Genomic DNA, 11,651 nt, shown 5'->3' on the forward strand with positions numbered 1-11,651 from the left:
CCTCTGCTCCCCCCTGGGCACCGGGAGTATCTCGGATCCGAGCTCAAGGGAAGGACGGAAGGGGCCGCGGCATTAGGGGGGATTGACCTGAGGATTTCCCCAAGCAGCTTAGCCTGAGGCGACGGGGAGGATGGGGGTGGAATCGAACGGAGCGGGGAGAGACGGGACCGGCCGGTGAGGTCCCCGCCCCCGCGCACCATGGTACGGTCAAGCCCCAGCTCAGTAGCAAGGCCAGCCCCGGGACTCCCGAAGGGACAATTCTCTGCACACCCCCAAGCACGTCTGCGAATATTACAGTGGAGGAGCTCGGGGAGACGTGCACACGGGCAATCCTGGCTCCCTGCATCGTTGCAAAACCCTCGGGATTCCCGGTCCCCGATGCGGGGGGGAGCCCGGGGGCTGCGAGTGCATCTCCCCGGGGAACAATGGGGCAAGGCCAAACCGGTCGGGCTGGTATCACCGCGGGGAGGACAGGAGCGGCACGGCCACCTCCGCGTCCCCGAGACGGGGACAGAGATCCCGCCCCCTGCACGCGCTCCCGCCTCCCGGACTATTTTGTCTCCGCACGCCCGTGTCCCTCCGCCTCCAGCAGAGCAAGGCCGGCCCCGCCGCGGCGGAGACGAGAGACCCGCAAGGTGCGCGAGCGCCGGGCGTGCTAAAAATAACTGCGGCTTGTTAGCAACAGCCTTCCCATTGGCTGGCCAGGCCCGGCGGCGCCTTCGGATTGGAGCGCTGCCTCAGCCAGTGAGCCGAAGGGGGTGTGCGCAGTGGGCGCTGCCGGGAGATGTAGTCACCGGGGCGGCCGCGGCCTACCCCCGTCCCGAGTGCTGCCCCCGTCCCGAGTGCTGCCCCCGCCCCGCGGGGTGCTCGCGGGTTCGGGCAGGGCTCGGGGTCACGGGCTGCCCTGGGGAAGGACAGCCACGGTGACGGCCATCCCTGGGGCTATGGGCCGATGGCGGCACCTCCACCGCCAAACGCTGAGCTGCACCACCCACTGGCAAGCTGAAGGCACTCTCGGCCAGCACACAAATGGATCCGCACCCTGTGTTTCAAAGCAGACCCATTATTAGTTCCAGGAAAATGAAGAAAATACCTACCGGCATCCCCAGGCCGTGTACGTTACAGTGCAAAGTCACACCACCACACAGCGCCTGCAAAGGCTGCTTGCTGTCCACACTTAAAGCAACTTTTGACCCAAGTAACACTCCAAACTAGTAGAAGGGACACCAAGAACAGTGTTTTCAGGCTCTCCCAGCCGCGTGTCCTGCATCTTCCTCGGTGCTGACACAAGCATTACCACAGTCCCTGTTGCAGCAGGGGTAGCTGGCCTGGCAACCATCTCCCAAGTGCAAAAGTACAAAGTCATCTCTTGCCTCATTTCCACAATAGCCCTCAGCCTTCTTCTGGGTTTGGTTTGTCCTCCTCTCTCATTCAGGAACCTCAGGTACTGCCTTCGCCACAGAAGAGCAATTCTTCTGAGGCCAGCCAATACCGTGTGTTAAGAAATCCGCTAATGTTCCCTCCCAGCCACGGCAGCCAGCCTTGCTCATTTTCCCACTGATTACAGAAAAAAACCCCAATAACTTTTGAAGTTGTTTTTTTTTTTTTTCTGCAGGGAAAGGGTAAAGAGAAGAGCAAGATTTATGAGAGCTATTATGAGCAGCCTTATTTTTGTCACTCCTATTTTAAAAGGAATTTAGTTACAAAATAACACCTTCTTTTTTTTTTTCCAATTATCCCCTTGCTTTGCTGGAAGCAAAATCATAATGTCAGCCAGAGATCAGGAAATGAAAATGACTGAGCTATTTTTAGCATCATTAAGCAAAAAAAAAGGCAGTTACATTTCTAAAATTCTATTATTGTTTTAATAAGGTGTTAGTAAGAGGGTGTCACACATTAGGGCTCTTTAAAATACCTGTGCCTTGACCGTGCTCCTTTAATTATGGCGTCGTCCTTGTACACACGCAGGCAGAGGAATTCTGTCACAGTATCTGCTCCTGCATTCTCAACCATTTGGCTATTAAGTCAAAGCAAAGCTCCCGTGTCACGTGTGATTGGGGAGGGGAACAACTGCCAAGCCACTGGGACAGAGCTCGTTTGGTTGGGTTATTTAATGCCATGGAAGGGGAGTCAGGTTATAATTGGACATAATTAATATCGCCGTACCCTGAATCCTCTGTGCATTCAATTCACATGACAACCCCAAGGAAATGAAAACTTCTTTCCTGCTACTGAATGAGGCAAACATCTCCAGCTGATGTCTGTAATGAGAAAATAACAGCTTCTGTGCAGATAAGGTTTCAGAAGTGAGATTTTGTCCATGCAGCTCCCACAGGAAAAGCTCACAGGCAGATTCCAAACCTCCACCTACCCTTTCTTTTTGTTTTGTCTCTTTTTAAAGAGAAGTAATGCTTGGGGCTCAAGGGCTTTGTCAAGACAAGGTCTAGGTGGTTCAAGGAAGTGGATATATGTTACAGAGCTATTTGCTGAGCTCAGCTGTAGTTGTGGCTGGCAGTTGGTCGGAAGGAGTGCGTAACAGGGAACACCTACATTTCAGAACACAGCAATGCCTTGTTAGTACTGGCAACAGAGGCCAATTTCTTAATAGGTCAAGAGGTCCTACATTCTCTCCTTCAATGTAAATATTTAAAAATGAAGGAGGGTTTTTTTTACTTGTTGTGCAACATTTTAATAAAAAAAGAAAAAAAAAATAACACTACCTAGAAAGTAATGGCAGGAAGATACATTTAGCTCCATGCATTAGAATTTGAAGACAGCACCATGGTGGTTCAGCTGCCACGTTGACAAAGCTGTCCCCATCTCTCCCACCCTTCCCTGCTGTTGCCACACAAATACTTTGCAGCTGGCAGCCAGGGAGACCCCAAATCTGGCTGCATAAAACTCCATGGATGGATGAAGTCCTTCCAAAGCTTGGCCTGCACACAGCAGCAGGACGTGTCTTGTCTCATTTTCTCCCTGCAGGGAAGCTCTCCCTTTTAGCATGTGCCCTGGTCTCCAGTACTGCAAGGCAATCTCATTTTCCTGGACAAGTACTTTAAAATCTATTTAGGTGAAAAATAATGCACTTTTCTAGAGGCCCTGCCTAGGTATCATCTACTGGTGCATAGAAATCATTACCAAGCAAGCAAGGTCATGTTTTTCTGGCTACACAAATGTGTCCATTACCCTTGTCTGAATTAGCAGCTCCAGGACAATGTCCCATCAATGCTCTGAAAGTACCAGAAAGGCAGTGGCACTGAACTGATCTGAGCACCAGCAGCATTTGGCATGCTCCCCAGAGCTGTCTGAACAAACAAGGCAAAGGGGAAAAAGCCTGTCCCTCCCTCTCTCCACCTGCCCAGTGACTCAGAACAACTAGAATTGGCAGCTTAACTCTCAGAATACAGACCAATATATCCAGCAGTCAGCGTGAGGGCATCAGGAGTGCCAAGAAAGTGAGTATGTTCAGCTGTTTTTGGGGATGGGGGAAGGGATGGGGACAGTTGTACCTCTACAGCAAGCTCTGCCTGGCTGATCCTGCTAAATGATTAGGGACAAGGGGTGCTCTAAAATTAGCTCACCAGGGTGTATCGGTTCTGAGACAAAAAGTAATTCCTTCCTTCATTTACCTCTACCTTTACTGAAAAACTTGGTCATTTTCCAAATTTCTGGGAAAGAAAAAAAATGCGTACAAACCTTCTGCATTCCTAGTGAGATAATTTGGGCGGCCTGACTGAGGGTAAGTGATAAATTCTGGTTGAAGTGATAAAGTTCCAGGTACAACAAATCTGCATGTCATGGCCTGCTTTTAAAGAAACACAGAATTTAAAATGGCCAATAACAGGTCTGACATGGACTTTTTGGTCTGCAGAGGCAGTTGCCTATTCCCATAGAACTGCTTTGGGGGAATAGGTTTGCTGTAATCAATGAGCTAGATTGCTCTGAACATCTTGGCAAATGACATCCATCAGAAGCTGTGTAGGGAGAAAAACATACTGATACTCTCAGAACTGCAAAAAGCTTCGAAGAGAAACCTGACAGAATTAATAGCTGGGGGCAGGAGAGGGAGGAGCAGCTGAGATAGCTGTAGGGCCAGTGGCAGCTACAGCCAGCTGTAAAATTTTGCCAGGGAAAAATTACTTTTGAGGGGAGGATAATCACAACTTGCGTGCTTTTCACTTTTATCCAAATGGTTGGAGCAGGTAGAAGAGGTATTTAAGCCAAGGAGTAGTAAGAGGAATTGGTACTAGCCTCAAGCGAATAGCTGAAATCCTGGAAGGGGCACCAAAAAAAAAAAAAAAAGGTTTTGGGGCTCTGCACCCCAAAAACTGGACAAAGACAACTGTGTTAGTGTAGCACACACTCTGCTCAGACTACAGGCACTTGAAGGACTGCGGGGCACACTGAGCCAGGACCCTGATTTAAGCATCTGAGGAGTACACACCCATGGGGAACTCAGTTCCGCCTCTGCACAAAGGCGCCTGTTCCCAGATCTTTGCTGAGCCAACAGACTGCTTTTAGCCTCTACTGGTATTTGACAAACAAGCAGCCTCTGGTTTCCAGCATGCACACGGCCAATAGACAAGAACACAATAGTTGGTTTCCCGTTACAGCAGGGAAGGCTTTAACTTATTCACAAGAACAGGACAGCGAGTCAAATAGCTTAGTAGGTTTTAGAAAGGGATTGGATGTTTGCATGGTGAAACAACATCCACAGCCGTATTAGCCGGGATAAGGGTTACAAGCTCAGCGATCCTCACGCTACAGGACAAAATGATCAGTGGCTGGGATCACAGGCAGACAAAAGCAACAGCCATTCCCTGAAGCTCCTTGCGGCAAGGTCACGTGGCCCTAAGCAGAGACTGTCAGAAACCAGATAACCCATTGTGAAGTGCTAGCTGGGCTAATCCTCCATGTCCCCAGAAAGCTCCAGAGAGGCTAGGCACAGAATGAACCAAATAGAAATCCTTGTTGTACCAAAAATAAAAACCCAAAAGAAACAGTTTTATTGGTATGCATCCTACAGAAATGGTTACAAGAAATGGCCTTGGATTTATCTGTCAAAGAAAACATGGACAGCTGTGCTCTCCCTAGGAAGGCACCAGCCATGAGCAGATTCCTAACAAAACAGGGCAGCATGGAAATATACTGGAGGAAGGGAGGAGGGGAGCGGATTGGTGTTTTGTTCTTCAACACCGATGGATGAGGCAATTTCAAACAGTTGAGAGGAGGCCCAGTAAGAACAACTTCAAGGTGTTTTTCCACACTAAAACAAGCACTTTCCATTTTTACATGGCTCCTTCTATGTGTAAGTGCTTGCCCATTCTGCTTTGTATAGAGAGTCGGGGCAACTACTAGCAGAGCTTCTGCAAAGGCACGAGACAGTAATCTTCATTTACCCTCCCTCATCATTGGTTCTCATCAGGTTTCAGTCCCCACTCAGTCTGTTATTTCTCCAATCCTAAGTATATTACTGAATTTGTATTGCTTTAGAAAAAAGATAATCAACCAGTTTTCAATAAGAGTAAAGTCCAGAGATGTTCCAAGACCCTCTTGCCAACCCAACAGGAGGTAGCCACGTACGAATAGGATCACCTCTTCTTGAAGCCATACTTTTTCCGTTCATAGAAAAGATCTGTCTTGGAACTGCCCAGGTTGACGATCTTAGGGCAACCATCTCTCTGTAAGAAAAGAAAATGCAGGTTAGGAAATGGGCAAACAGAGAACAACATCATAGTTGTAGTAAGTTCTCAGTTCCCACACTCTCAGCCCTGTCCTCAACACATTTCATATACCTGTACAGACAAATTGCTCTCCAGTGCTGGTTATCAGTACTACAGTGGAACAGAGAAAAGGATGGATGTCATTTCAGCATTACTGTAGGACATGGTCTCCCTCAGGGCCAAAATGGAAAACAGCTCATACAACATCAGCCATTAAATAAAAAGGATGCGCGGTGCCTCAAGACTGAATTCTTTCTAAATCAGGATATGCAGGACCTCTAGGGCCCAGAGGAATAACCTTTCCCCTCCTTAGCCAAGAAGAATCTTGCTGCTCTAGACGTCACCAAATCACTCTTGTGTTTAGGAACCCGTCAGCAGTGACAGCAGAACTGAGTCTCAGATTTCTTGTATCCTGGATCGATTACTGCAGAGGCTGTAGGGTCAGCTACTCACAGCAGCTACATAGATTAAGTTCTTCCACCTGAATTCTAGTAGATGGTGAGAAAAAAAGCCTCAAGAAAAGCAAGGAGAGCAGGGGAGACCATCCTGAGAGGTGTGGTTGCAAAACCGAATCAGAAACGCCCTCTTGGTACAACTGGGAACATTTACCCATGGGTCACCCAGGGTGACCCATGATCCCATGAGCCCAGGATCTGCATAATTCTTTAGGGCAAAGCATTATGGATGGCCACAGCAGTTGTGAGGGACCCAGCAAGCAGAGGAACACGTGTCCTTGGTTGAAATGCAAGCCCGAGTGCATTAGATTGAGAAAGCCCCTGGGCAGATGTCAGATGCTGTAGGATCTGCACCCAAGCTGCCTGGCTCCCATGCCAGAGATGCAATCTGGTGGGGAGGATCTCCATGATAGGGATAACAGGAGAGGTGGGGAACAGAAATCATCCCTCCCTCATACACCTGCCACGACCCATTTCTGGCTACTGTCTCCTTATTTCATTTTGAACCTCAGTAGCAGGACTCTTTCAAGACTTGCCTCCCACAATCCATGGAGTGTGTTCAGATCTTGACAGCCTTATTGCAGGGCTCTGTTCGTTCTTCCACCTCCTCCCAAGGACACAGCTCATGAGCACCCTCCTTTCTCCAAGAAAAGATTACTATTTGCAACTCACAGATGTCCTGGGTGACAAAGTGGGATTCAGGCCCTTACCCACAGATCGAAGTGGGCTGAAACAATACTTCATTCCTTCCTCCACCAGAATAAATGAACCAAGAGTAACCAGGTCCTTTGCTTTGTGCCCAATAGCATTCCATCTCTGCCATCCATTTTATTTGCTTTCTTGATTCACTATTTTTTCCACTCTTTCTCTGAGGATGATGAAAGTGCTGTGGCTGTTAAAGCTTCAGGTACAGAGCTCTGCCCATCTGATTTTCTTATTCACCAGATTTTCTTATCAGCACCAGATACCATAATTGTGATAGGCAGCAGCACACTTAATTTTGCTCCTTCTGGGCTCCCTACACTTGTGCCAGCATTTTTCAATCCTGCAACAAATCTTGTCAAATCTGCTGTTTCAGATCTGCAACTTCACATCTGCAATAATATGTAACATCTGAGTTCTCTGCTACTAAGCAACTTTCTTCACTCACAGCAGCATTCACCCAGGTGTCAAAATACCCCAGACCTGTTATTCTTCACTAGCTCTATGTTTTCTACAGTCCTCCCTGACAGAGCACCTGATTATTTCACACCTGAACCAAACACAAGATATAGGTAATCTTAGGTTATGAAAAACACTTGTTGGGAATCCCTATGAATTGATAAAACTAAAACCAAACCTATTTTACTCATGACTCATAAAGCCAGGAATCTTCATTCCAAAGGTAAGCGAACAAAACTACTGTTTCTCACAGCATTTATAAAGTAGGAGGCAGCACCCCCATCAAAACACTTATATTCATATTTAGATACAGAGAAAGATTATGGTCCTGTTAGATTTAATGACTAAACTCAAAGGAGGACCTGCTCCTGTTCTGGATTTGGCTGCAGGCCTCTAGAGAAAACAGGCACTAGAGAGAATTAAAGCAGTAACTCACTCAGCTGAGGACACTCCTGTAAACCACTCGGAACCACTCTCTTAGCACGTTCTTCACAGTCATTAGGGTGTGTAGGAAATGACATTTGCAAAGCACCAAACAAGTTTTAACAGACACTTTCACAGCTACCAGGCCTATATTCTGGGACAGCAGAACTGTAAGCATCATGTTCTTGTTCTCCTGTAAGGTCTTTCTAATGCTTTGTTGCAGTTCATGTCTTGCACTCATTGTGTTGGGTTATTAACAAAAGCTTTATAAGGAGTGAACAGCTGCCTAATTTCCCATGTGCAATGGTTTTCAGCACAATATTGTAAAAAGATGATAGCTCTGGCTATAGACAAAAGGGACCATAACACCAAAAAGCATTAGCCAAAAGAGAAATACCTACAATGCAGACAATTCCAGAAAAGAGTAAGAAAATATAAATTGTATCCCATTGAAATTATACAAGAAGCATCCAACTTGTGAAACACAATCACTAGTGAAGCCACTGGACACTAAGGACTAACTTTACCTTGTTATTCAAAGGAAAACAAAGGTTTTGATTCCACAGGCCTTACAGTACTGTATGTGCTCTTAATCAGTGGCTCATAATGGACTTCTAGGGAGGAGCGGTTTCTGCCACTGCCTTGCAGTGTCTGCAGTATTTCTGACCCTGGTGAAACCTAGGCTGGAGCTGTACTAAGATAACAACCTGAAGTGGTAACAAGCAGTGTGTGGAGGAAATGAACTGTGAGTGTGCAAAACAGTCAGAGATCCTTAGAATGAAGAGAGTTGCAATACCTCAAAATGCTTTGCAAACACAAAGACCTATCAACAGGGGAATAAAGGTTTCAGATATTGCAAATGACTGCCAATTGTCCCAGCAGTAATTTCAGCAGCTCCAAGCCCCTTAAAGGTAAGCATGACTACTATGTAGCTGGGATGGCAACTTACATCTTTTTCCTGGATGGTGCACTCCTTGCAGTAGTAGGCATCAGACACTCCGGGCCCCCCGCAGATGACGCATCGGCCCTGGTAGGAGCCGTAGTTACACTCGTCACAGATGCGCACCAGGGTGCAGGGCCGCACGTAGGAGTCGCAGATCACACACTTGCCATCACCTGCGAGCACAGCACAGCCTTTGGTTACAGAAAGTCCTTTCTGCCACCTCCACATCAGAGGAAAAGCTTCCTGGTCAAATAACTTCCCTGTACACTCAAAGACAATACAGCTGAACTACAGAAATGTGCCTTGCAGGCACAGGGCACAACTCTGTATTGCACACAGACTTGAGAGGAACAAGGGCCGTGGCCTGCAATATTTGAGGGTTTTTTTTTTTTAATTTAGTCATTCATTCACAGTCAGAGAAGAAACCCAAAATTACTTGGGTAACTACTTTGTGATTAGTCAAGACTTGCTTAGATTGTACCACTACTTTTACTCTAGAACTTTTCCTAGCATTCATTTGCAAAAGAAAAAAAGCCAGAGTGACAGAACTAGAGTCCTTACCTACACAGAAGCAGCAGTGTAAGCTTCTCCCACAATGCCACATCAACAAAAGTCTGGAGTTACTATGCTCAAAGAGATAAGAGACTGCATTCATGGTCCCTTTAATCCTTCATCTGTGACAAGGCCAAAGGAAGGGCAAACTGGCATAAGCAGCCATTTCACAATAGTTGCTCTTGGGCTCTCACAAGGAACTGAGTGCAATTCAAGTACTGATATTATACAGGCAAGGAGCCATCAGATGCCAGCAACAGTTTCTGCTGAGCTGGACCTTAACCAAAACACTGACCTACGGATGAAAGGCTTCATATCCTATTACCAGTTCCCAAGGTATCTAATCCTGACTCCCAGCTTGCCTAACCTGCTCTTAAATCTCTGGTGTGACAGCCCTCAGCTACTACCAGTGAGAATCTGTTTCAGGTGCTCTTGAAAATTATCTTCTTGCTTCAGAGTGTCCTTCTCCCACTTTACTTGTTCTCACACTATTTTTGAGTCACAAACTACTCACCTTGTTTGTTCTGTTCCCCTACATGATCTACCAACAGATCAAAAGGATCTAACAACAGATCATACTCTTTCTTCCCTTTCACAGCTAAGCATTTAATTCCATGGGTGTTTTTCCTGCTGTAACTTCCACCATTTGCCTTCCATTTCTTCTTCTCCTACATGCTAACGGAGACCTATCTCACAGTATGACGAAGCCAAAACCCAAAAATGCATTTTCCCCCCTGCTTTAAAATGATCAGGAGGATCTTTTGGTATTACAGATTACAAGGCTCCAACGAAGCAGTCACTGTAGCCTCAGCCACTAGAAATGCTGGCAGCAGGTACGCTAGAACTGCGTTTGTGTGAGAGTCTGTTTGAGCTTGCAACTTTTTAAGTATTCCTTGAGCTACACTTGCAACATTACAGTAATTGTTCCCTTTTCAAAGAGTGGCATGAAGTTTGGGGTTAAAGCAAAAATAGATTCCAACCTTCAAACCGAAACTGCATGCTCTAACCACAACACCACGTTCTCAAGCAACTAAATGTGGATGCTATACTTACATTTTTCACAGAGTCTTCCGATTGCTGGGGAAAAAAAAAAAGAAAAAATTATTTGAGGCAGGAGAAAAATCTAAGTACAAATTTGAATGTCAAATAATTATTTTCTGCAATGAGCAGTCCTTAAAAAATTAAAGGTTGAACTATAGAAACAGTTTGAGCATACACACATTCATGACAAAAAATATATAACTCCTGGAGAGATTTACCAGAACCCAAGATGCACTATGAATGCACAATGGCATCCCTCTGCAGCAAAAAAAACCTACATTCATCATTCCGTTTCAAACACAGCCAGTGTATCTGACTGAAGGAAATATTGTACATGAGTCTTGGCACAGCTTTTAGTGGGAGGAAAAAACCAAAACCAAGCGTTTGTTTAAAGCAGTCCAAATACCTTCTTTGCTTTAGAACATGAAGGTAGTTAAATGTTCCTTAGAAGTCTTGTCACTTGTCTGGGACACTCGCAAAAATGATGTTAGGAGCTTGCATAAATGTAATAATTACTGAGTTTCAAAGACTAGATGTGCACATCAATGAAGACTAAATATTGATTTGTCTGAAGGAGGAGAGACAAGGGATTTGTCAGTGACTTTTCAATATAGACAGATGGTTAGAAGCACTGACTATTCCAAAGAGAGATTATTTCCTTTGGGCAGTGCAGCTGAATGCTTTGCGTTTACGGATCTTGCAGGAAGCCGCTCGTTAAATTTGCTCTTCCAAGGAGCGACAAAACCCAGGAAAGGATACCTCAACTTCTAATTTTGTACAAGAGTTCTTTGAGTCTTGACCCAAATGCTGACGAGGATAAACCCCGTTATCTGTATTACAGGAATAACCCGGGAGATAACTTTTGTCTCGCAGCCAGAAAGATGCTCCCAAATGCTGCTGGATCCACAAAGCACGGCGGGGCATGGAGAATAAAGAAAAATAAAAGGAACACAAAGGAGGGAGCGAGGGAGGAGCGGGAGCGCGCGCTGCCCCTCCTCCTCCTCCTCCTCCTCCTCCGCCGGGCCTAACGGCCGCGCGCGGGCCCGACGGCCGGTAACGCGCGCGCCTCCCGCCCGCCCCGCGGCCGGAAAAGCGGGGAAGGGACCCCCCCACCCCCCACCCTCACCCCCCGGGACCCACCGACGCCGGCCTGCTTGCGGCAGAAGATGAGGTCCGGGTGGTGCTTGGCCATGGCGAGGCGACACCCGCCCGGCGCTGCTGCTGCGGCCCCGCGGAGCCCTCGCCGCCGCGCCGCCCCCGGGTCCTGGCCGGGGTGAGAGCAGCGCCTGCCAAAGCGCCTCCCCCGAGCGGGAAAACGCCGAGGGATGCCGAGGTAAAGCCTCCCCCTAGACC

The 11,651-nt window shown here is 47.1% G+C and overlaps 1 protein-coding gene and 1 long non-coding RNA gene across 2 annotated transcripts; one reads left to right on the forward strand and one right to left on the reverse strand.

Annotated features, from left to right (window-relative positions):
* Positions 1–72: 72 nt before the first annotated feature.
* On the forward strand, positions 73–10,331 carry LOC137474663 (uncharacterized). Its single transcript, XR_010999445.1, has 2 exons — positions 73–3,455; positions 10,031–10,331. It is a non-coding gene; the product is annotated as an uncharacterized lncRNA (long non-coding RNA).
* Positions 4,984–11,626, reverse strand: PHF5A (PHD finger protein 5A). Its single transcript, XM_068191429.1, has 4 exons — positions 11,439–11,626; positions 10,311–10,334; positions 8,712–8,878; positions 4,984–5,681 (listed from the first exon to the last, which is right to left on the reverse strand). Exons 1-4 carry the CDS (start codon positions 11,488–11,490, stop codon positions 5,592–5,594), a joined length of 333 nt encoding a protein of 110 aa, XP_068047530.1. The 5' UTR covers positions 11,491–11,626; the 3' UTR covers positions 4,984–5,591.
* Positions 11,627–11,651: the final 25 nt, after the last annotated feature.

Source organism: Anomalospiza imberbis, chromosome 5, assembly GCF_031753505.1.
Source record: "Anomalospiza imberbis isolate Cuckoo-Finch-1a 21T00152 chromosome 5, ASM3175350v1, whole genome shotgun sequence".
NCBI classification, from domain to species: Eukaryota; Metazoa; Chordata; class Aves; order Passeriformes; family Viduidae; genus Anomalospiza; species Anomalospiza imberbis.

Coding starts and splice junctions, on each gene's coding strand:
- PHF5A (XM_068191429.1), bottom strand. CDS start 11,490: ATGGCCAAGCACCACCCGGACCTCATCTTCTGCCGCAAGCAGGCCGGC. Junction 8,879..10,310: donor CGGAAGACTCTGTGAAAAAT/GTAAGTATAGCA, acceptor CTGTGCTCGCAG/GTGATGGCAAGTGTGTGATC. Junction 5,682..8,711: donor GCACCATCCAGGAAAAAGAT/GTAAGTTGCCAT, acceptor CTTTTCTTACAG/AGAGATGGTTGCCCTAAGAT.